The sequence below is a fragment of the Entamoeba histolytica genome, genomic scaffold, assembly GCF_000208925.1.
Source record: "Entamoeba histolytica HM-1:IMSS scf_1104750517789 genomic scaffold, whole genome shotgun sequence".
In the NCBI taxonomy this organism is placed as follows: Eukaryota; Evosea; order Mastigamoebida; family Endamoebidae; genus Entamoeba; species Entamoeba histolytica.
Genome location: NW_001914884.1, coordinates 85,968 through 111,208, shown reverse-complemented (window position 1 = coordinate 111,208; position 25,241 = coordinate 85,968). Strand labels below are relative to the sequence as shown.

At 26.9% G+C, this 25,241-nt stretch overlaps 12 protein-coding genes across 12 annotated transcripts, besides 3 other annotated features; 7 read left to right on the top strand and 5 right to left on the bottom strand.

Moving 5' to 3' along the window:
- Positions 1–378: 378 nt before the first annotated feature.
- On the bottom strand, positions 379–1,635 carry EHI_098620 (uncharacterized protein; the record flags this gene model as incomplete). Its single annotated transcript, XM_650879.1, has 1 exon — positions 379–1,635. The coding sequence occupies one exon, from the start codon at positions 1,633–1,635 to the stop codon at positions 379–381; it is 1,257 nt and encodes a 418-aa protein (XP_655971.1).
- Positions 1,636–1,833: 198 nt separating this feature from the next.
- EHI_098610 (uncharacterized protein) lies at positions 1,834–2,838 on the top strand (the record flags this gene model as incomplete). The annotated part of the gene is made up of 1 exon (XM_650878.1): positions 1,834–2,838. The coding sequence occupies one exon, from the start codon at positions 1,834–1,836 to the stop codon at positions 2,836–2,838; it is 1,005 nt and encodes a 334-aa protein (XP_655970.1).
- A 179-nt stretch (positions 2,839–3,017) lies between these two features.
- On the top strand, positions 3,018–4,148 carry EHI_098600 (uncharacterized protein; the record flags this gene model as incomplete). Its single annotated transcript, XM_650877.1, has 1 exon — positions 3,018–4,148. The coding sequence occupies one exon, from the start codon at positions 3,018–3,020 to the stop codon at positions 4,146–4,148; it is 1,131 nt and encodes a 376-aa protein (XP_655969.1).
- A 109-nt stretch (positions 4,149–4,257) lies between these two features.
- On the top strand, positions 4,258–5,031 carry EHI_098590 (zinc finger domain containing protein; the record flags this gene model as incomplete). Its single annotated transcript, XM_650876.2, has 2 exons — positions 4,258–4,533; positions 4,603–5,031. 2 exons carry the CDS (start codon positions 4,258–4,260, stop codon positions 5,029–5,031), a joined length of 705 nt encoding a protein of 234 aa, XP_655968.2.
- Positions 5,032–5,174: 143 nt separating this feature from the next.
- On the top strand, positions 5,175–7,472 carry EHI_098580 (uncharacterized protein; the record flags this gene model as incomplete). The annotated part of the gene is made up of 1 exon (XM_650875.2): positions 5,175–7,472. The coding sequence occupies one exon, from the start codon at positions 5,175–5,177 to the stop codon at positions 7,470–7,472; it is 2,298 nt and encodes a 765-aa protein (XP_655967.2).
- A 1,080-nt stretch (positions 7,473–8,552) lies between these two features.
- EHI_098570 (fructose-1,6-bisphosphate aldolase, putative) lies at positions 8,553–9,578 on the top strand. Its single transcript, XM_645281.2, has one exon. It carries the CDS (start codon positions 8,557–8,559, stop codon positions 9,547–9,549), a length of 993 nt encoding a protein of 330 aa, XP_650373.1. The 5' UTR covers positions 8,553–8,556; the 3' UTR covers positions 9,550–9,578.
- A 617-nt stretch (positions 9,579–10,195) lies between these two features.
- Positions 10,196–10,717: a repeat region.
- Positions 10,718–12,471: 1,754 nt separating this feature from the next.
- EHI_098560 (hexokinase) lies at positions 12,472–13,809 on the bottom strand (the record flags this gene model as incomplete). The annotated part of the gene is made up of 1 exon (XM_650873.1): positions 12,472–13,809. The coding sequence occupies one exon, from the start codon at positions 13,807–13,809 to the stop codon at positions 12,472–12,474; it is 1,338 nt and encodes a 445-aa protein (XP_655965.1).
- Positions 13,810–14,213: 404 nt separating this feature from the next.
- EHI_098550 (ubiquitin-activating enzyme, putative) lies at positions 14,214–15,482 on the top strand (the record flags this gene model as incomplete). The annotated part of the gene is made up of 1 exon (XM_650872.1): positions 14,214–15,482. The coding sequence occupies one exon, from the start codon at positions 14,214–14,216 to the stop codon at positions 15,480–15,482; it is 1,269 nt and encodes a 422-aa protein (XP_655964.1).
- Positions 15,483–15,584: 102 nt separating this feature from the next.
- EHI_098540 (uncharacterized protein) lies at positions 15,585–16,301 on the bottom strand (the record flags this gene model as incomplete). Its single annotated transcript, XM_650871.1, has 1 exon — positions 15,585–16,301. One exon carries the CDS (start codon positions 16,299–16,301, stop codon positions 15,585–15,587), a length of 717 nt encoding a protein of 238 aa, XP_655963.1.
- A 195-nt stretch (positions 16,302–16,496) lies between these two features.
- Positions 16,497–17,390, bottom strand: EHI_098530 (uncharacterized protein; the record flags this gene model as incomplete). Its single annotated transcript, XM_650870.2, has 3 exons — positions 16,497–16,607; positions 16,659–17,030; positions 17,088–17,390. 3 exons carry the CDS (start codon positions 17,388–17,390, stop codon positions 16,497–16,499), a joined length of 786 nt encoding a protein of 261 aa, XP_655962.2.
- Positions 17,391–17,585: 195 nt separating this feature from the next.
- Positions 17,586–18,156: a repeat region.
- Positions 18,060–18,342: a repeat region.
- Positions 18,343–18,998: 656 nt separating this feature from the next.
- EHI_098520 (uncharacterized protein) lies at positions 18,999–19,850 on the top strand (the record flags this gene model as incomplete). The annotated part of the gene is made up of 1 exon (XM_650869.1): positions 18,999–19,850. The coding sequence occupies one exon, from the start codon at positions 18,999–19,001 to the stop codon at positions 19,848–19,850; it is 852 nt and encodes a 283-aa protein (XP_655961.1).
- A 43-nt stretch (positions 19,851–19,893) lies between these two features.
- EHI_098510 (uncharacterized protein) lies at positions 19,894–25,071 on the bottom strand (the record flags this gene model as incomplete). The annotated part of the gene is made up of 1 exon (XM_650935.1): positions 19,894–25,071. One exon carries the CDS (start codon positions 25,069–25,071, stop codon positions 19,894–19,896), a length of 5,178 nt encoding a protein of 1,725 aa, XP_656027.1.
- Between the last annotated feature and the right edge of the window lie 170 nt (positions 25,072–25,241).

The following is a 25,241-nucleotide window of genomic DNA, read 5'->3' as shown; positions in this document are numbered from 1 at the left end:
TGTTGAAGCATATTTTATATTAATATAATAACAATTGGCGTTAATATAAATTTGTTGTACTATTTTTATAAACACTGTTAAATATATTAAATAGAATATATATTTTAATGTCGCTTTTTCTTTCTGATAAATGATTCAAAAAACAAAAGAAATGAATTAAAATAGTATAAAAGAACAAACTAAAAATCAAAATTTCTTCTTTCAGAAGAAAAAACATGTTTGATGAGAATTGTGTTACAGAAACTCCAGTTAATAATTAATTAAAAGAATTTAGGAAAATACCAATGCTAAATAATATTGACATTTATGAATTAACAAAACATTAATAGAACTAAAAATTCATAATTAAGAAGTACAAAACAGAGAAAAATCAAATAATTAATTAATTCTGGTAATTGTATAATCTTGAGTAAGATGACTAACTAAAGTAACTATTATTTGGTGGACAAGTTTAGACTGAAGATATTGTGGTTGTGAATTTCTTAAGAATTTAATAACAAGATGTTCTTCATCTGTTTGAACAATTTCTTTAACATCTTCATATCTAAATGATTCTTTAACATGATACGTTTCATCTAATCTATAAAAATGTTCTTTTCCAAATCTCATAATTCTTATTTGATGTCTCCAATACCAATTTGTTCTTATGACATAATAATCAATATCATCTGGTTGCTTTTCTAAAACAACTTCATCCATATGTTTTTTTCTTTCTGGAGATGACTGACTAATATTTCTAATTACCCATTCACAAGCATTCAACCATCGATCACCAAAATTAAGTGCTTCAGGATGAGGTACATTAAGGTCAATCATTTCATCTTCTTGTAGAACAGATTGTTGATTTTCATAATCATCAATAATAACTATCTCCTTTGGATTTGTTTCTTCAGTTGAATCACTTGTATATGATTCAGTTAATTTGATTAGACTTTGCTCAAAAGACTCTTTATTAATATCCTTTTCGTTAACCAATTTTTCTTTGTAGTCTGTTTGTAAACTTTGGTCTTTTATTTCTTCTATTTTTTCTTTAGACTGATCTGTTTCTTTAGTTGGTTGTAATTGAGATATTTGTTTTTCTTGATTTTCTTGGTGTTGTTGAGGTTGTTCGTTGCTTATAGAATTACTTTCACATTCTGGAATAACAACATTATTATTATTATTTGATGATATTTGTTTTTCTTCAGTTGTTTTTAAATCATTTGATTGTTTTGAAGTATCAACGCTAGTTGATTCTTGTAATTTTGTTTTACTTTCAGCTTGTTCTTTTGAAAGGGTTTCATCATATTCTTCTTTAATAAGAGGACTAAAACTAAATTCACTCCCATTCTTTTTTTCTCCTTTTTTTTTACTCTTTTTATTTGGGTTATTTAATAACGCTAAACGTAAGATACCATTTTCGTTTTGTTCTTTTACGAATTGAAGATTTCCATAAAGATTTCCCCATAAAAATAAAAGAGGACATTCTAATTTTTTTTGTTTTATATATTGTAATATTCCTTTTTCTTCACTAATATCATAAACACGAATAAGTGTTTTTGAGACTCTATTTTTTGTAAGATATAAAATCATCTCAGCAACATCTTTCTTTTCCTTATTGTTATCAACAAGAATAGCATATTTATTAATTTTCATTTTTGTTAATTTTTTAAGTTCTTTTTATTTTCAAGTTTTTTATTTTTAAAAAACACAAAATAATGAGATAAAATAAAAATATGTTATTTTATGAATTAATAAAAAAACCCCTGTTAAAATGACATACAAATTGATTTAATACTTTAAAATGACCTACTATGGTTTTATTCTTCATCTAAAAAACTTATATTGGTAAATATGAATTACTCAGAATCATCTTCTCTCCCTCAAAACGAAGAGTCAACAAACTCTTCATCTTCTTCTCTTTTAAAAGAAGAAAAAAAAGAAGAAATTCAAGAACAAGCACAAGTTACTATTAATCCTACAAAAGAATTAAATTCTTCTCCACTTCCAGAATCAGATAAACCAATAGAATTACAAACAAAAGAAGAAACTGAAAAAGAAAATACACATGCCACTTCTCTTGATATTGAACCTTTTGTTAATGTTGAAGTTCTAGTAGATGAAACAATTGAATTTCCAATGGAAGAAACTATTCCAATTATATTTAAAACATTACTCTTTGCTATTCCTCAATTTATTTGTGTTATTGTTGTAGGAGCAATAATTGTTGGGATTTATGATGGTGTTGATTCTTCAGAAGTTGATTTCTTTGATAAAGTTTCTAAAACACAAAAAAGAATATCTCTTATTTATGCTTTTGTAATTTCAATAATATTTAGTGGATTTATTCCATTACTTATAAAAATTTTATTCCTTCAAATTCCATTACAAAAGTTAGTTATTCAAATACTTGGTACAATTATATACTTCGGATATTCTGGTCTTGTAGAATTTATTTGGATCGAATTAAATAATAAAATGATGGGTAATATAAATGATAAAGTTATTCGTACAACAATGCTTTTAGCAACTGACTTAACTTGTTATAGTTTAGCTTATTTAATTCCTGCTAATTTAATGTTCTATATATTTAGAAGCCTTAACTTCAATATAATTAAAATGACTAAATTTATGGGATGGAAAAGATTTGTCTTTAGAGAATATCCAGTTGCATTAGCTGCTTATTTATTTATTTGGATACCAGGAATGATTTTTGTTTATGCTCTCCCTGGTAAAATCCAATTTACTTTTGTTATTTTATTACAATTCATTAATAACACTATTGAAAGTGTGATTGATTCTATTAGGTCTTGTTGTCAAAAATCTAAAATAAAACAACAAGATACTAAAATTGATTAAACAGTCATCACACTCTGTTCTTTCTAATCGGCACTCTTGTAATTGATTGGTTTGAAATAGATAATAAAGTCTCTTTTCACTTTAAACTAAATTTAGTCTAATATTTTCATGAAATTTTTTTTTTATATTTCTTTTTTTCTTTAAAAAGAATAGACAAAACTTTTAAAGTATTAGAAAAAATGAGTGATATTAAACGATTAATTAATAATTTAACTTCTGAATATGAAGTTGTTAAGATGAGAAGTATTTTATATGGACTATTAGAAAAAATAGAGATTTTGACAATGAAAGTAGATGAAAAACAGAATAGTAAGGATATTGAGAATAATCAGATTGAAGAAAGCATTGGACTGAAAGAAAAAATAGATGATAAGTCTAAAATTGATGAATATTTCCCTAAAACAGGGTATAAAAGAAAAAGTATTCACTCAAAAACTTCATGTCCTAATGAGGCTATGAAAGAAAAAAAGGATACTTCTGAGTTTTCTAAAATACCTAATCATCAAAGTCAGGATAAATTAACTCAACTACATGAAACAAAAACTATTGACCCTTTTGCTAATCCAGTAACTCAACAAAAACCTGTCTCACCATTAAAACAAAGAAGGTTAAGAAATTTAACATTTGCTTCTAGAGATGAATTATCATCTGGAGTACCAACAAGAGTTACTATATCTTCATATACCAGAAACACAAATGAACTTAGACAACCTACATCATTTCATTTAATGGAAGATATCAAATTAACATACAATGACACATTCTTTACTTCCTTAATGACAAAACATTTTCAGACCCTTCAATATTGGACAGGATTTAATCATATCCAAATTATTTATGATTCTAATAAAAATAAATTCACTCGTCATTCTGTTCAAAAACGATTATATGAAAAGAAAAATATTATGGGACTTATTATCACTGACGATGATGCAGTATTTGGCTCGTTTCATCATAACACTTTCCCGAAAAAACCAAAGAAAGCATTTGTTACAGTAAAAGATCCTGATATGTTTGTATTTTCATTAGAAAATAGAAATAGACTTGCAGGACCAACAAGATGGTTAATTAAACAAGATTCTCCAGGTGTTGATTGGTCAATTTCATTCTATTCTGACAAAGAAAAAGATCCTTCATTTTATAATGTTTATCAGTGTTTTACATTACGTCCACCTTTAAACCAACACAACTCATCATTAAATCCTGAATTTAAATTTGAGTATGAAAATGCTATTGATGTTAGTGCGTTTACTGGAAATAAAGAAAACTTTGCAGTAAAACGATTATTTTTCCTTCAATGGTATCAATAAAACTTTGTAATTTTTTATTCACTTTTTCTTATTATTTTGTTAAAAATTCTGTTGAATAATAAAAGGGGAAAAAAAGAACTTATTTTTTTTATTTCTTTATCTTTTTCTTATGGGTGCTGAACCTTCAAAACCAGTTATTTCTAATGATGTTAATAGAATGTGTTCAACTATTACAGTATTCTTTTCCAAATTTCCTTCCAAATTACTTGGGATTCGGTATGTTGTTTATGCATTAGCAGATAATGACATTGCTATTTCTTATACATCAATGTTAAAAGAACATTGGAAAGCGGGGATAGATGAATCAGGAAATACATATTATTATGATGAAACAGTTCCAACAATTAAATATTCATCTGCACCACCTACACCAGACTTTTTGATGGTTTGACTTATTTAAATGATTAGTAAAAAGCAGTTTTAATAAATAGAAAGAATGAGATTAATATCTTAGTTAGAACAAAAACGTCTTAAAACATCATGGACTGTGACATATAATTCTTCACAAGGAAGAATTGAATATTCAAAGGATAATGAAGTACGATATACCCCACCTCCAAAAAATAATCATGTATTTAAAACATTAAGAATTAATAGAACTCGTTTAGTTCATATTTATTTTGCATTACAACCAATACTTAATCAAACAATAGAATCTAATGAAACAGATGAAATATGTCCTATTTGTTATGACACAAATGTAAACGTCTCTCTTCCTTGTGGACATTCTTTTTGTGATAATTGTATCATTAATTGGGTACAACATCATCATTATTGTCCTTCTTGTAAACATCTTCTTGAAGCTGGATGGATGGATAATTGTTTACATACACCAACAGCCTTAGTTACAAAAGCATTAAAATTGATTGAAACAACTTTATGACATTGTATTATAACACCTAAAAGTTATTGGATTACTGATTCTTAATCATTTCCTTTTTTATTTATATCGTTTTAGAAAATTTTTAGAAAGAACTAAATTCAGTTCATTAGATCTGTAAATAATTTATTGGTTTGTTTCTTCTTATGCAACAAGGAAAACGACAATATAATCTTGGTGCATTATATAATACTCAATACAATATGTACCTTCAACAAAGTCAACAACAGTATCATCATTCTCCTTTTTATCAACAACCTATTCAATATTCTGGTAGAGGATATATTCAACAACCTCAATTTCAACAAAGTACTTTTAACCCTTATCTTAATCAACACCAAGTCGCTGTTCCTATGCAGCCATCACAACCAAAGCAATCATTAATAACAAATTTCTTTGATGATGATAATTTTAGTGATTTTGTTGGTCAACAAGTTACTCAACAATCGCAACAGCCTATCTTACAACAAAAACCAATAAAAAAAGATACAACAAATGATATGTTTGCTATAGTCTCAGAAAACAGACAAAAAAGATTGTCTAGTCAAAATAATGTTATTCCTTCAAGTCAAACTACAACCCTTGTAGAACCACAAAAAGATAAAAACTCTGTGTTCGATGATTTTGGCTTTGAAAGTGAAGATGAAAATGAAAATAAACAATCATCTTCAAAAATAACTCAAAACGATCTTGTAGAAAAACCAGCAACAAAACCAAAAATTAATTATCTTGACCTTTACTTAAGTGATGACTTCTCTCAAAACACATCAGTTCAAGAACACCCAAAACCTATTAACACATCCATTAATCAACAACAACTTACACCAACAAATACTATTTCTCAGCCACCTCCTAAAACATCTTCTACTAATCAAATTACATTACATCCATATCCAACAAAACCTATTTCTCCAAACTCTTCTCATCAAGTCACAGTTCCTCAGTTTGTTAATACACAAACTCCTACTGACGACTTTGACTTTGAAGAATTTGTTGAAGCAAAACCAGTTGATGACCAAAAGACATCCACAGAAAAGATGAACTTCTTTAATGAATGGAACAATACTTCTAGTCAAGAAGTTAAGAAAGCTGATAACACATCATCTAGTATTAATACTAACCAACCAAAACAACCTCAAAATACTGTTATTATGTTTGATTTAATTGGAGAAGAAAGTAACGAAGAATCAGTTCCTGCTTCAGAAACTGAAACTACAGAAGAAAAAAAATCAAAAACTCTTATGTTTAGTTCTAATGAAGAAGAACCAAAAGAAGAACCTAGTTTGGTGACTACAAAAGAAAAACTCGAACAAGACAATGGGTTTGTTATTGAAGATGAAACAGAAGAAACAAGAGAATGTAAGGACTGTGGGTTTGTGCTAATGGATGTTGATGATGTAAAAATTCAAGATTTGAGACCAAAAGAAAATGAGTTTATTATCCACACTAAATCTAATGAAACCCCAAAACAGAATGACATAAAAAATCATGATAAGGACCAAGATCTAATTGAAGAAAATCAAGGAGACCTACCAACTATAATTCAAAAAGAATCAGTGGAACCATTAAAAGAAGATTTTGTTACTGATAGTATTGAAAGTTTAACAGAAGCTAAGGAAAATGAAGTAACAACAAAAGATGATACAGAAATAAAAGATGATACAGAAATAAAAGATGATACAGAAATAAAAGATGATACAGAAATAAAAGATGATAAAAAAATTACTTCTCAAGATATAATAAAAAAAGATGATCAGAAAAAACCTCCAAAAAAAGATTATTTGACTCTATTTGACCTTGAAGACATTAAGCCATGCACTTCACAACAACTACCTTTAAACGTCCAAGAACAAAATCCTGAGGCTGTACCATTACATTCTCCACAGTCCAGCGTTGAGAGTCAGCCAAAAGACGATATGAACCAAAAAACATTTATCAAAGAAGAAAAATTAACACCACCACAATGCCAACCAACCCCACCTCCTTCTATTACTGAAGTAAATTTTGACGATTTTGGTGACTTTACAGAATCCTCTTTACCTTCAGAAAAACCTCTTGAACAACCTGTCAACCAACCAAAAGACGTACAAAAAGAAACAACTGATGTCTTTTCACCAAAACCATCTCAGTCTGAGTCTATTCCTCCTAAAATAAATCAAACATCAACATCTCCATTGTTTGATTTTGGAGATTTTTCTTCATCTTCAGCAAAGCCAAACCAAAGTTCTGATGATATTTTTTCTTTCGATGATTTTACATCAGTCCCAGCACAAACAAATCAACAAGAAAATACAAAACAAGAAGAGACTAAAGTCCAACCAATTAATGACACCAACCAACCTATACCACAACAACTTAACTCTACCGAACAAAAAGCAACTGAGAATAAACAAAAAGACACCTTTGAAGATGAATTTTCAGATTTTTTTGTATCTTCTCAATGAATCTAGTGTCTAAAAGACATTCAATTTAAGTATGATTATTTTAAAAGTTTTCAATTGTTTATTTATTTAATATAAACAATTCTTTTTACTAATTCATTCAAACTCAATTATTTTAATTATTATTGTTCCTTCTTTTGAAGCATAAAATGAGCTGACATTTTTTTAAGTATTAATCAATAAGAACTTTATAGTCTTCTTTGATTAATAAACTTTGAATATCTCTATTCAAAAAAATCAAATAATAAAACTTAATGTCTATTACAATATTTGTTATTTTAATATAAATAGACAGATTTATTTTAGTTACTTTATCCATGAACCATAAAAAAGATTATCATTCTCTTCATAAATAAATCATATGGAAAAAGGTTCAACTATTTATGTTATTAAATTTATGGTAATTAATCTTTTTTACAACTGTATTAAATAAGTAATATAATTAATATTTAAATATTATAAAAGTTGTATTAATGATAAATAAAAAAGTCGTCATAATCGAACAACAGTCTCAAATACAATATAATGAAAATAAGTCTTAGATAATTAATAGAATAATAAGATATATTCAACTAACTTTTAAATATTTTAATTAATTTTATTAAACAGAAAATGATTGAAACATTAATTCCATTAAAAAAAGTAACTTCTTAAAGAAAGGAATTAAAAATACAAATCGAAGAAATTACTTTTTAATCTTCAAAATTTTGTAAAAACAAAGAAAATAATACTCTCAATAAACTTAAAACTACCTCAAAAAAGTCATTGGTATTGACTAAAAACATTGAAAGGCTATAACAATGGACCATAGGAAATAAGAAAAACCCTGTCTCAATTATCAAAAGAGAATTTAGAAAAAGAATAAGAATTAACGAATATAATATTTTAATAAGAATCTTAACTATAAAAATAATATCTTTTGAATTAAAAACAAAATTCTTCACTTTCTCACAAAAAATTTCTTTAAGAAAAACAAAAATAATGAAGGGAAAAAAATTTTCTTATTCACAGTCATTTCTACGTGTCTACACAAGGGCATTATTATAAAAACTGAAAAGTATATAAAATATTCATTTCATTTTTACAAATGGCTGCTAAGACTGTTAACTATAAAGAACTTGGACTTTGTAATCACAAAGAAATGTTTGAACATGCTATTAAAGGAGGATTTGCTGTTCCAGGTTTTAACTTCAATAACCTTGAACAAATGCAAGCTATTATTCAAGCATGTACTGAAGCTAAATCACCAGTTATTCTTCAAGTATCAAAAGGAGCACGTGAATATGCTAATGCTACTCTTTTGAGAAATCTTGCTAAAGGAGCTGTTGAATATTCAAAAGAAATTGATCCAGAACATAAAGGTGTTCCAATTTCACTTAACCTTGACCATGGAGCTAACTTCCAAATTTGTAAAGAATGTGTAGATAACGGATTCTCTAATGTTATGATTGATGGATCAGCACTTCCATATGAAGAGAATGTTAAATTAACAAAACAAGTTGTTGAATATGCACATAAATTTGGAGTTACTGTTGAAGGAGAACTTGGAGTTCTTTCAGGAGTTGAAGATGATGTTGCAGCAGCAGAACATGTATTTACTGATCCAAAGGATGTTGAAGCATTTGTTAAAGACACAGGAGTAGATGCACTTGCTATTTCAATTGGAACATCACATGGAGCATACAAATTCAAACCAGGAATGCATCCAAGAATTAGACTTGATATTCTTCATGAAGTTGAAAAGAGAATTCCAGGATTCCCAATTGTTCTTCATGGATCATCATCAGTTCCACAAGAATGGGTTGCTGTTATTAATCAATATGGAGGAAAATTAGAATCAGCTATTGGTATTCCAGAAGACCAAATTAGAGAAGCTGTTAAGAGTGCTGTCTGTAAAGTCAATATTGATTCAGATGGTAGACTTGCTATGACAGGATCAATTAGAAGATATCTTGCAGAACATCCAAAGGACTTTGATCCAAGACAATATCTTGGACCAGCTAGACAAGCACTTAAGGAATTATACCTTCACAAGGTTTCAGACAAGGTTTTGAACTCAGCAGGAAAATCATGGTATTAAACTAATTTTAATAGCCATTTTTATTACACATTTTATTTTTATTGGTATTTTCAGATTTGATAAAATTTAAAAAAGAAAAAGGTTTAAGAAGGAAGTTGTTTTTATTTGAGTATTAATACCTCACTTATAAACCAACATAATTGATAAAAGCAAAATATCACAAATACAGTCATTGGTACAGAAGATAATAACTGCGTTTGGAATGACAAAGAAGGTTTATACAATACAGAATTTACATTTCATAGAATCTAATAACAAAACCCATAAATAAAAAGCATTATTGATATTCATTCTATGTCAATAGTAGGAAATGGTTTTGGTTCATATTCGGTTATAAACTCTACAATACACCTGAGGTTGTGGTTGAGGAGGTGTTGTAAGTGTTGTCTATCCCAATTTTGATGGTAATAAATTTGATTTATTACATCTTGTTGATTAGAAATGATGTAGATAAGGAGTTAAGAGTTGTTAGAGTAATTGCTGAATCAATGGAGATTTCACAAATGACAAACACTTAATATATTTGAATAAATATTTGAACTGACTGATATGCTAAGTATCTATATTATCAAAACATCAAATAAGGTTTGTTTTAATAAAGAAAGGATAAATTAGTTATGAGCTAAGAAGTAAATGAAGACTTTCAAGAAAGCAATTAATTAAGTATTAATAGAAATGTTTTTATTGTTCTTGAAGCAGCAGATATGAGTTTTATACAATTGTTATTTCATAACAGCTTTATGGAGTATGTTTTGTTGGATTAGAATCAACATTTCATACCATTAGTCATGTTTTAATGAAATTAGGTTTAACTTCTTTATATTATCAATGTTTATTTATGTATTTAATTTAATACTTTCTCTATTTATTATTTCATTTCTTTCATTTTATTACTCTTTTCATTTTTCATCTCTGATTTTTCATCATGAACTTCATTCTATTCTTCATTTATCTTCATTCATATTGTGATATTCAATATTAGTCATATCAAATAATAAACCAGTTTTGTTCTTTTTATCTAATACGTATATGTCTGTTATTTTGTGATATTGTCATTCATTTTTAGGCATTATTTGTTTGTTAAATATCATAGTGATGTCTTTATATTGGAACATTGTTTCATATGGTGGTTTTTATATTGAATATTTCCTGTATATTTTCTTATTAACATATCTTCAATTGTTATTTCATTTTGAATATTCAATAATAGTTATGAGATGTTATTTAGTAAATATTAATGTATTAACATTTAAATCATCATTGGATGAATAACTTATTGTATTAGATATTCTTCATTTTTTCATTTTCTATTTGTTGTTTCTTTCTTGTTCTTTCACTTCTTTAACACTTCATAATTACTATTGATATTTCTTACTATCATTGTTAATTCTTTGTTGAATGATTATAAAACTTTTACCACTTCATTCATGAGTTAGTTATTCATTATACATCTGTTTTAATTTCATTTGAATATTATAAAATCAATAAATAATAAGAATAACAATACAGAGTTAAATACATTAATAACACATCATTTCAAGTATTATTTTTAACATCATTCTATTTTAAATAAACATCATTCATTTTATTAATTTTACAATAACATTAATTATATAATAACAATAATAATAATATAATAATAAATTATAGAATTGATAAATATCTATAAATAAAATATTTTTGTGTTTTTAGTTTGATATTTTTACTCAACTTTTTGTTTATTCTTTTTCATTTCTTATTTGACTTTTTGTTTAAATTATATCTCAATCTCATTTCATATCTCACTCATTCTTCTCTTCTTTCTTCTTCATTTCTTTTGTTGTTATTTGAATTATTTCATTCACTTTCTCCATTTTCTTTTAATTTAGATTGAAACACTTCTCATTCATATTATTTTCTTTTTCTATTTATTATCATTTCATTTTACTTCCAATGTTTTATTACTCATTAACACTTATTTATATTTTCATTATTATCATTCTCTTTACTTATCATTTCATATTCATTTTCCACTCAATTTCAACTTTTACCATTCATAATCTACATTTTATAGTTATTTTCATTCATCCTCCTCTCTTCCAATGAATGTTTATTTCATAATTACTAATATTCACAATGTTCAATGACATTATCCAATAATACTGATACTCTGATTTTATTTACATTTGATAAAAAAAACAATTTGGTTATAAAAAATAAAAACAATACAATAACTCTTCATCAGAAAAGTGGTGGTTAATAATATTAAATCCATTTTATTAAATAAATAATAATCTAAGTATGATTTAATAACATTATCAATACTATATCCATTGATGAAATACCAAATATTGTAAAATAAAAGTAAAGTGTTATATAAGTTTTATTGAGTTGATTTTTATTAATAAAATACCATTGCATTATTATTTCTTTTCTTTGAAATGATTGGAATTACAAGTATATATAAAAATTAAAATTATTCATTTTTTTTCTATAAAAAGGTAAGATCAATTTTATTAACAAGTTTAATATGAATTAATTAATAAATACAATAAAATGGTTAAACATTAAAGAAAGTATTTAATAAACTAATTTTTCAACATCTTACAGAAAGGTATGACATGAAATAAATTATTTTATTTAACCAAAAATTCCAAGGAATATGTCTCTAATTTTCTTTAAAATGAAAGGAAAAATGATTTTAGTTGAAAATAGAAAAATCAATGTAAGTTTCTTCTAAAATTCAATTAAATTTTCTTTGAATAACTTCCATTTAAAGCAAAAACCTTATGAAAAGAATTTCTTAATTCATTCTATATCTAAATAACCCCCCTCATTAAAAAGAACAATAAAAATATTATTTATCAAAAACAACATAATAACTCTTTTTATCCCCATTGAAAAAAAAAATTTAACAATACTTTTAAATGTGTTTGTTTAAATTTATTGTTTGCATGCAACAGCAGCAGCAACAATGACAGCACCAAGTCCAGATCCATCTTTAGATAACTGACAAGTAACTTTTTCAACAGGTTGTAAAAGGTCAAGTGCTTCAAGATAGAATCTCTTAAATGGAACAGACTTCTCAAAAACTGAACCATCAACTCCAGCAGTTGTTCTTTCTTTCATATATGGAACCATCTTACGATATAAACATACAGTTGCTGCAGCTGCAAGATAAGCAGCTCTTTTAACAACTGCCTCAGTTATAGCCTTAAGCATCTTTCTTTCTTCTAAAGTAGAGTCATTAACTCCAAGTGATTTAAGCATCTCATCAACAAGAATTAATTCAGGAGTAGTGTCTTCAACAATACCGGTATTTCTTGAAGTATATTTCTTTGAATGATCACAGTCAGTATCATCTGGTGAACCAGAGAAAACTTCAGCATCAGCATATCGTTCAAAAATAACTTTTTTCTCAATTAATTCTCTAATAGCTAATCTTGCTAACCATCCCATGTAAATACCTGAAATCATCTTTTCAAAGTAATGTTCTCCTTTGTTAATACTAACATCATCAATCATCTTATCAAATTTGTTATATCCAAGTTCTGGAATATCTAATGCTCCCCATTCGGTGTTAACAATCATATAATCTTCTTTACAAACTGATTTCAATTTAGAAGCAGCAAAATTTGATGTTTTCTCAATATAACATCCATTAGTTCCTGTACCAAAAATAAGTCCCATACCACATGATGCATCATCATATGCAAGATTGGCAAATGTTCCTACTGTATCATTGATAAATGCAACTATTCTAATATTGTTAACATTAATTTTTGCAAGTTGGTTATGGAAAATTTCAACAATGTCTTTTCCAATAGACTCCTTAACATCCCATCCTTTTGACCATGATTGTTGAATTCCTTTGTCTATAGCAATTTGTTCAACAGCAAAAGAAAATGTTAATCCAGCTTTAATTTCTTTTTCTTTTAAATTGTTATTTTCAACAAATTCTTTAATCTTTTGAGCAATAAACCCAAAGAATTGATCAACGGTTGTTGATGTTTTTGGCATAATACATTCAACTGATTTAAGTTCTCCACGAACACCAGGTTCAGGGATTTCTAATAATAAGACTCTAAGATTAGTTCCACCAACATCAATACCCATAAAAGTACCAACTTCTTTTCCAGTAGGAATAGGAGCATATGATGGAAGCATTTTAAGAGTACTTGGTTTGTCTTGAAGTCCATTAGTCAATTCCTCACTCATTCTTTGAACAATAATTTCTAACTTTTCTTTATCAATAGCAAATTGATCAATGATTTCTTGCATTGTGTTCTATATACTTATTATAAATAATAGTTCTATTTAAATACCCTAAACGTTTTCTTCATCTTTTAAATTAAAAAGATCTCCATCTCATCCATTAGAACTAACTTAAAATTGTATCTTCTTTTCTAATTTTTGTTTAGTTTTCATTACCTTTCATAAAGAAATTCTTTTCGTTTCGATTAATATTTCTTATTATTTAAATACCTTTTCTGAAAACTTCATTTTTGGTTTTACTTTTTTCAAAGATTTCTCTATTTTTATCAACTTTGAAAAAATTATCAACATCTTTATTATATTTTGTTTTATATCACATTCTTTCAGTATATTGAGGTTTTAGATAAATCTCACTGAATGAAAACTTAAAAAGAACTTAAAAATTTTTGTATTTTAAGACAGAAAAACAAATGACAAGATCATATCATCAAATTGAAAGCTTTTTAAAAAGAACAGGAGGAACTGCAGAAGAAGAAGGAAACATTGATTATCATGACTTTAAAATACTTGTTGTTGGTGCTGGTGGACTAGGATGTGAAGTTTTAAAAGCATTGGCAATGGTTGGATTTCAAAACCTTACAATTATAGACATGGATACAATTGAATATTCTAATTTAAATAGACAATTCTTATTTAGAAAAAAAGATGTTGGAAGACCAAAATCTGAGGTTGCAGCTGAGTTTGTAATGAAAAAAGTACCTGGCTGTAAGATTACTCATGTTGTTGGGAGATTAGAAGACCAACCATTATCATTTTACAAGTCCTTCAAATTAGTGATTAGTGGATTAGATAATTTAGGAGCACGAAGATGGACAAGTTCTACATTATGTTCATTAGTAGAAACTAGGAATGGAGAAATTGATCCAAATACTATTATTCCATTGATTGATGGTGGAACAGAAGGATTCCAAGGACATGTTATGGTTATTGTTCCTAAAGTTGGTCCATGTTTAGATTGTATTATATCTCTCTTCCCACCACAGAAAACATTCCCTATGTGTACTATTGCTTCACAACCAAGACTTCCAGAACATTGTATTGTTTGGGCTTCTCAAATAGCATGGGAAAATCCAACAATAAACACAGAATTTCCACATGGAACTAAAGTTGATGCAGATAATCCAGCTCATGTACAATGGGTTTATGAACATGCCTTACAACGTGCAGAAGAAAAGAATATTTCTGGAGTTACTTATCGTTTAACATTAGGAGTTATTAAAAATATTATGCCAGCCATTGCTTCTACAAATTCACTTATTGCTGCACAAACAGCAAATGAAGCATTTAAATATGCTACTGGATGTGCAAATAATCTTGATAATTATTTAGTTTATTATGGCAAAGATGGAATTAATACTTCTGTTGAATCTTTAGAAAAAAAGAAAGGGTGTTTAGTTTGTGATATGCAAACAATGAACAAAAGCATTCCAACAACGTTTACATTACAACAACTTGTTGACGAAATTAGTGATGACCCTGAGTTACAAGTTTCTAACCCAAGCATAGGATTAGAAAGTGGACAAATTATTTTTGTTTCACGAGGACCATTAAAAGAACAAACAGAGAAAAATTTAGTATTAGAGTTATGTCAGCTTGGAGTTAAGGAAGGAGAAGAGTTAATAATCAATTCTCCAGCAATCTCATCACCTATTTTCTTAAAGATTCATTATGAGTATTAAACGAATTACTTAATTATTAACATTTTAGAGATATTACAATTTTTTTTTAAAGAAACTAAACAAAAGAATTTTAAATGATTAAAAGAATTAAAAAATACAACCTTATTTATGCATAGTTTCAGGAGATATTGCAGAAATAATTTTTAATTTAGTTGAGTCATCAATTGTTGATTTAACAGATTGATATGAACATACTCTTATTGGAGTAGAACTTCTTTTTCTTTTTGATTCACAAAGGCGTTGACCTGTTTTTATTGGAGTTGGAAGAGATTGGATTCTTTCTTTAGAAAGTTCTTCAACATTACCTAAAGTAGGAGATACTTCATGACACACAGCAACCCTTGGAGAAGTATTTTCAGAAGAGTAAGTACTCATTTGCATTTTTTCTTCCATTTGTTCTTGAATTATTTGATGAAGTTGTTGAGGAGTAGGTGTTGGAGGTAAAGGACGTTGAGTAGGTGTTGGAGGTAAAGGACGTTGAGTAGGTAGTTGGTAATGAACTTGAGCATAATGGGGTTGTTCCATTTCCATTTTTCTTTCAGTAAAAGTATTGTTATATGTTTCAAGAGAGAAAGTGCCTTTTTTATAACATGCTATAGCGTCTGTATGATTTGATGGTTCATCAGTTTGAGCCGTTGCCATACTTACTAAATTATTTAATAATTCTCTATTTAATAAAATAGTAAATTTTGATGAAGATAAAAATTGAGCTTGATGAGTTATGGGGTCAAAGGTAAAAACAAATACCATCGATCTATAATCAATTTCTAATTCATGTTGAACAAGTGAATCAAGTTGTTGAAAAAATCTTGAGTACATTGAAATTTTTTAGTTTTAATTATATTCTCAAAAAATAATTTCTTAAAAAGAAAGAATATTCTATAGTTTTTTTAAAATTAACCAAGTATCAATTGAAAGTTAACTATTATAGTTTATTTGCTATTTCAATAGTTCAATATACTCTACGGTATCTTTAATAACTCTATTTCTATTAATTCTTTTGGTTTTATTTATTTAATAAAAGAAGACAATAACTCCAAACAATCTAACTGAAGAATTAGCAAGAAGGTCAGTTAAAAGATATTCTAAACTAAAACACATCATATCATAACGTTCTTCTAATTTCTATGTCTTAATATAAATATATAATTAAATTTATTATATTATAACACAAACCTTTTTTTGAATAATATGAAATGGTGATGAAGCAACTGTAGTAATAATCTTTTTTCTCCATTTATTTAAATTTTCAGCAAAAACAAATTGATTAGGATATAATAATTTATGTTCAATAACACTTTCTTTTCTTTGTTCAGTTATCAGTCCTTGTCTTATTAATATTAATATTTCATTTTCATTAAAATATGAAGAAGATATCATTGCATTTCCAGAAGAACTTTTGATATATTCTATTAACTTTTTAATAATATCCCCTTTATAATTCATTAATAAATATCCAATATATTCTTCTTTATCAACATATCCAATTATATATACACCATTGTCGATTATAATACATTCATTTAATTTAGTCTTTTTAAGTTCATTCTGTCTTATTTAAATTTGTTATGTTTTAATTGTTTTGATAAATAAAATACTACAAACTAACTCATCAATTAATGATGGTACTTGGTATGATAATAATTGACTCAATAACACTACAGGTGGTGTTGTTAATGAATATGAATCATTATAAAATTGTTCATGTAAAGATTCAAATATTTCCATTGTTTCATTTAATAAAACAAGAGCATCCTCTACTCCTGTTTGGTCAATATCAGTTAATATAGAAGTACTTTCTTGTTGTTCAACAGTTTCTTCTTCACAATCATATTTAAACAGACAATGTTGGTATATTTCAATTTCTCTTTGATGAACTAAATTTTTTGATGGTTCACTTCTTCTCATAAATAATAAAGTATTAAGTTTTTCAAGTTGTTACTGATTATTAAAACTATCTTCTCTTATTTTATACTCACTTGAAATTAACTTATTTATTTACTATAAATTAACTTATGTGAATTAGTTTAATAAAAAATTACTTTGAGTATATCAGTATATCTTATCATTTGTCAATAACTAAAATAGTTGGTTTTACCTACTCAAGAAATACAACAAATTTTATTGTAATGGTTATTGTGTAAATCCTTAGAGTATTGTAAAGAAAATCAAACAAGACATAAAAATCCAATGTCATACAATAAAAAAAGAAATGTCAATAGCAATAAATGGCATAACAATTATAATAATAATAATGGTAAACAATTACCAAGGAAAATGGATTGGAAGACGAAAGACACAAAGACAACGAAAAACAAACAAAAAACAAGATAAATACAATAATAATAAAGATTATACAAATAACAAATATAAATGGCTAACAATAAATAAGATACAAGAAATAATAAAAAGAATAACAAGTGAATGGAATAAAGGAAAATATGAAGAAATACATAAGAAGTAAGAAGATAAAAGACAAAGATAGTATGATATTCTTCAAGAAGTATATTCAATCAAAAGAAAAAGATAAATGAAAAAACTAAAGAAGAAATTAAAGGAAAACAAAATACAATGAAGAAAAGACATTAAAATAATTGAAGAAGAAATTAAAAGTGTAAGAATAATAAACAACAAAATAAAAATACAAGAAATACAACAAAATAAAGAAATAAAATTTTAATTGAAGTGATGTATTGTTTTGAAATTAATTGGTTAAATAAGAAATTATATAAAAAATTAAGAAATGAACAAATTGAAAATATAATAAAAATGACAAACACCAATGTCAATAATGAAAATGAATATATTAAATATATTAAAATGTCACAATATAAAATTAATAAAAGAAAGGACAATGATAAAATATAAATATTAAGTAAGAATAAAACTAATTTAATAAATGATATGAGTAATAATTTCATATTACAATAACAATTAAGAGTATTGAAGAAAAGAAACATTGGTTGTAAATAAAGAATAGAATAATGAAAATGGAGAAATAAAAGATATAAGAATAAATGGATTAATAAATTGAAACAATGGAATAATAAATACACAAAGTACTATATAAAATAAAGAATTAAAAATGAAAATTAACATTATAAAAGAATTTAACATATTGTTATTGAAAACACGATAAATGTTATTGAACATTAGTTTTATCATAACCAAATATGTTGTATAAAGTTACAGAAGAAGACTGTGAATAAGGTTAGTCTCAAATGAACAAAGAAGAAAAGAAGCAATTCTATTAACACTTAACTAAATGCTTATGACTGATTTTTTTTATTTTTGTTGGTGATTAAATAATGTCAATTATTTATTTTAATGAAACATTAATTTTTCCTAGCCAACCCCATTAATTAAAGATGTGAAATTAAATTATTTATTAATAAAAAAGTAGCTAATATTTTAACATTATTACTTGTCAATAAATCTTAAATATATTTCGTTACAACTTTAAAAGAAAAAACTACTTTATGACTTTTATCTCCATAACTCATAATCCTTGAGTCAATGTCAACTGATTCGAGGCAACAATTCCTTTCATTACTGAAGTCAATACAGGATATTGAACAGTCTATCGCTGAGAAAAAAACACTTTATTTACATGAACTTGAAGAAAACAAAAGATTGAAAAACATCCTTGCACAAGAACCAAGCCTTAGTAATTTTAATAATTATGACATGAGTGTATTTAAGTATATAGACGATGAGATAGAGAATAACAAAAAGATTTATAACCAAATATGTCAAGAGATTTATTTGGCTCAAAGTGATGATTTAGTGAGAAATAACTATAATACCAATGGTTTCTCTGTATATAATACTTGTGATACGATGCCAGTTGAGCCTTATAAAGAAACAACACAACAAAATGATATTTCACAACCTATACAACAACAAAATGAATTTACCCAAGAACAGATACCGTGTTATATACCTCAATATGTTAATTTACAATTTAAGTCTCTTCTTAAATATATAGAATCAAATGGATTGACTTGTTGTATTACTTTTAGTACTGAAAGAAAACAAATAAATTTGGCTCTATTGAAACAAGTTTATAGAAATAATTCCACTTTAATGATTGTTCAAATGAGGTGTGGAAATATTTTTGGTATCTTCTTCAATAATACTACTAAATCTCTCTTTAAGATTATTTCACCAGTCCCTTATGAATGTGGGTTATCAACTGTTTTTCAAAACGAACCAAACTCTTATCTTCAAATTACTGATGAATATATAGACTATAACCTTCTAAAAATTTATTTTAGTGGTATTATTGAATTTAATTTTAATCCAGTGACTAAGATATGTATAGAACCTCCTTATATGGATTATTTTTCACTTTATTCAGTTAATTAAATTTTTTTTTAAAAATTAATGAAATTTAGAAGAATAATTTTATTTACTCGCTTGCAGAACCTGAACCAACGTCACTTCCATTGGATGAACCACTTCCATTGGATGAATAAGAGCTACTTGCAGACCCTGATGCACTTTCACTTGATACTGAAATTTCTCCATCATTGTCCAAACCTTCTTCTTTCTTTGCAATATCATCAGACTCATTAACTTCAGAGGCACAGAAGATATTCTCAGTATCATCAAAAACTTTATTATTCTTTCTATTCTTTAATAAGACTAACTTAGCATAAAGAATGAAAGCAACTAAGAGTATTAAAGCAATAACAATAATAACTCCAACAATTACTATAACTGCAATAGCCCATGCTGGTACTTCTCCATTAGTTATTTGTGAAGAAATACCTGCTTCATTTGTTCCACATGGATCTTTTGGACATTCAGTTATTGTGTATCCTTTTGGTACTAATGCAACATAAATACGACAAACTTGTGTTAGTTCATATTTTGAGTCTATTGAATTCGTTGGTTTTCCTTTAAGATGATTATTGGATGTGATTGTGAATTTAACTCCAAACCTACTAATAAAGTTTTGGTAAGATGTTCTTAATAAGTATATTGGTCCTTCTAATTCTTTTTCAATTTTAATATTGAAATTCATTGTTTTTATTTCTCGACTGTTACTATTGATTTGAGTACTTGGTCCCATAACCATCATAAAGTCATTTGAGTTAACAAGGAAATTGATTGTTTTTTCATTAAATTCATAGTTTCCACTATCAAGATATAACTGACTATTCTCAATATTAACTTCTCCTAAATTAATTGTAGTTTGTGTGTTTGATATAATTACTCTACTACTATTCTGTAATGTAATAGAATTAAGTGTATTATTGTCATTATTGATTTTTAATGTTAATGGATTAACTCCATCTTTAACTAAAATAGATGTAGTTCCTGGTTTAATTAAAACAATATTTTCAATTGTACTAGTATTTTTTATTCCAATAAATGAAATGTTAGATTCTTTCTGAATAGTTAATTTATTCATTTGAATTTTTCCTACTCTAAACTCTACATTTCCTGTATCAATTTCAATAATTTCTCCTTGAATCTTATCTCCTTCTAATACACTAGTATATGTTTTTAAATCATTACCATTCTTTATGAAAAGATTCTTAACAAATTCATAGTTAATTCCCGTCATACGATAATCAATATCACTTATCATATTAACTTGACATGACTCTCCATCACATGAACATCCTGCTCTATCCCAACTTGTGTTTGTATTCTTATCATCAAATGCAATAACTCCTGATTGTATTCCTTCTTTTTTCATTGAACATATAATGTCTGAACTTCTTTTTCCTTTTGTTCCATATGTTGCATAACTCTTATATTTATCAATATAAACACCATCTGAATATTCTCCAATATTCACATAATTAATATCTGATGTTTCAACTATTTTGTAACTCTTTATATAACTAGAAACTACTTTCAAATTATTTGCATTAAATTCTTTTCCTGTTGGTATCATAAACATAGCTTCTTCATCTGTTGTTTCTTTAGTATTTGTAATTGTTAATGTCTTTGAATAAAGACTTCCTCCTAATTTAACTTGTTTGTTACTACTTATGAATAAGTCTGCTTCTTTCATTTCTTCAGTTGTTATTACTTCTATTTTTTGATCATTACTAAGAGTACTACTCAATGAAACTGATGCTCCTGATTTTATTGTTTGTCCTTTTGATGTTCCAAGTATAATACTAGCTTCATTCTTAAAGAAGAAAAAGACACTTGACCCACTCAATTGAGTTGCTGAAATACTGACTGGATTATCAAACGTTACTCTTGTAGGAAGTGACGTGAAAATATCAACAATATCTACTTTAATAGCTTGACTTCCTTTAAATTGATTAACTCCTCTTATTCTCATTGTTGAAATACTCAACACATTTGATGTTTCAACTTCTACTCTATCGGTATCTACAGTCAATGTCTCAATAGACCCTTTCATATCCTTAATTATTCCTGAAACATTTGATGGAATATTTGTTTCACACCCTGTGGTAAATATTTCTGATCCTGCTTCAGAACATGGACAGTTTTCTTGATCAATATAACTAGCCTTATCAGAGGCATTTAATGTTGTTGTTGATGCTTTGAATGTGCATTGCGTGTTACCGGGACATTTATAAGATAATGTTTTCTTTGAACAAACAATCCATAATTTAGATGAACATCCAAGATCAGACATTCCACTTTTTATGAAAGTGTTTCTTGAATTATCAGAACTACTGAAACTTCCTATTGCTTGACAAATACTTGATGATGCTCCACTTATTGTCATATTGCTACTACTAACACCAGTTATTCTTGATGGTACATCCCCTGTAAATATTGGTTCTTCATTAACTACATCCATTACAACTTCAATCCTCTTAAGATTAAGTGTTGATGTACTACTTACAGTCACTTTACTACTTATTGTATTAGTCTTATATACTTTGATGTTTGTTGCTTCAAACGTACTTCCTGTTCTAATGTTCAATGTTCCTTTAACATCAAGTCCTGTGTAATAATTCTCTGTTGTATGTCCCTTCTCAATTACTGCTTCTTTACTAGTTATAATATTCATGTTTCCTGTAATTGTTTCAATTGCACTTTTTCCTTTTAATTCAAGTTCTGGCACTGAAGTAGAACTAGAATCCGTTATTCCATGTATTTCAGATAATTTGATGCTTGACCCTTCAAGAATTAATCTTTTTCCTAATACAAACACTTTTGAAATAATTTTCTTATCTGATGCACTTATTGTTACTTCATTAATACTATTAACACTAATTGCATTAACATTAATATCACTGTTTGATCTAATAGTTACTTTATCTTTTCTTTCTTTATTTTCTTCATATGTTATTTGGCATGAACCAATTAAATCTTGTTCTCCTTTAGGATCTGAGTAATGACATGGACATAATGCTTCATTATATGAACTTTCTGAATTGAAATCAATATCTGTTTCTCCTGTTTTGAATGTACATTTCTTTGGTGTTTTAAATACTTCATCACATTTATATTTGGTGTCTATATTATAAATGAGTGCTCTGCCATAACAAGCTAAATAAAATTTGTTTGGTACATCTCCTGAATATGTTATTGTATTATCTTGTTTTGTAATGTAAATATTTTTTACTTCTGGTTTTGGTGTTGATGAAACTGTCATTATCTTCTCAACTACAAATCCTTTATCTTTATTTGAATTAATCAGTGAATCTTGTTTATTGGATTCTGTTATATCAGAGAAATCAAATGATACTTCTTCAACATTTAACCCATATTGTCCAAGATTGATCTTTGATTTTCCATCCATAGAAAGTGTTGGAATTTTTATATCTTTATTGGCAGTTATTATTGCTGATTTTAAAACCAATTTTGGTACATTAATATCTGTGTTTTTAAGTTGAATATTATCAAGTGTTACTTTAAGTTCTGGACTAAGACTTTCTGTTTCTTTAGTTTCTGATTTAAGTCCTTCTGTTACTGTAAGTTCACAACTTGATTGTCCATTTGGCTTAGTGAGTGTGACATCAGACAATAAAAATTTAAGTGTTTTAATTGTACCACATGTCTTAAAGATAACTTTACTTGTATTAACACTAAGTCCTTTTTCAATTATAAACTTATCTGCTCCATTTACATCACTTGTTGTTAATGAAACTTCAATTGGTTCAATTCCCTCTACCTTCATTGATGCACATTTATTCTTAGTATTTGTCTTGTAGAAAGTGTTAGTATAATCACATCCATCAATTAATTCATTTGTACTTGAATAATCCATTTCTTTAAAAATAACCTTCTTTCCACTTGGATGGAATGTAATTTTGTTTGTTCCTGTACTTGTTACTACTTTTTCTACAAAATCTTTAAACATTCCAAAAATAACGTTATAATCATTATTTGTGTTATCTTTTGTACCAGTAGATTGAATTTTAAGACTTTCTGTATATTCTCCATTAATATTAACAACACATGTTGGACAGACATTAATAGTTCCACTATTAACAGTAATTCCTTCTGGCACTGTATATTTACCACTATTACTTAATGTAACAGTATTAATATTATTTCCACTGTTAATAAATGTTCCTTCTTTATCAACTGTTAATGTTTCAACACTTGTACCATAATATTCTAACTTTACTGAAGAAGAACTTGGACTAAATGTAACAGTCTTAGACTTTGTTCCTTTTAATTTTCCATTAGTAGAAATTGTTATCTTAGACTCTCCTGTTTGAGAGTTAATATCAACACTTGAAAATCCATTAATGGTAACGTCTCCTTTAATCTCAAGATTCATAACACTTAAACTACCTGTTCCAGAAATAGTAGCTCCTCTTGGAAGTGTCAATTTATGTAAAGCAATATTCTCTTTTGGGAATGTTATTGGATTTGTTGATCCTGTAAATTCAAGTTCACATTCATATCCAGTAAGACTTTGACATGGACAAACAAGATCAGTTCCTGTTACAAATGTTCCATCTAAAGTACATTTAACAACATTGGAATATGTTTCAGTTATTGGTACAGCTGAGATAATAACTTGTGTAGGTTCTACTAATCGATAAAGATCAGCATCAATCTCTGTTATAACCATTCTTTTTCCTGAGGTTTTTATAGAACGTTTTTCATTAGTAACAGTAGATGTTAATTGTGAAACAGAAAGTTCACAATACTTTCCAACATCAATATCTTTGTTTAAGTAAAGTGTACCAACAACTAATTTAAAATACTGTTGTACAGATTCTACAGCTAAAGAAGTACTTCCTATCATATCCAAATTAATGGTAACACCATTATTTTGTGGTTTAATAACAGTAGTTCCCTTTCCAACTATTTTCTTTTGATACTTAGAATTATTACTTGTAGATAAATCAGTAGTTTTAAGAATATTAACTTTTGCATTTTCATGATTTAATTGAATAATTCCTCCTTTAAAATCATTTACAGTAACTTCCACAGCCCCATTGATAACAACTGTTCCTTCTCCACTAATAGATTTGAATGTAGTTTGACTAGTTACAATAAAATAACACCCAAAACTCATAGTTAATTCAATATCTGTTTGTGATTCTGTTTGAGATTGGTAAGAATTACATGATATAGGAGTAGCAATAATCAGAGTAAATAATGTAAATAAGAAAATGATTAACATAAAAATAGTAATTGTAAGATGTAAATCTTTCAGTTTTATTATTTCCTTTAATTCGTTTCAATAAGTCTAATTCGTATCTAAATTTAGTAATGCAGATTAGAAGGAAAAGTTAATGAATTTGAGATTAAATCTAAGTAAATTAATAACATTACAAATTCAATTAAGGAAAA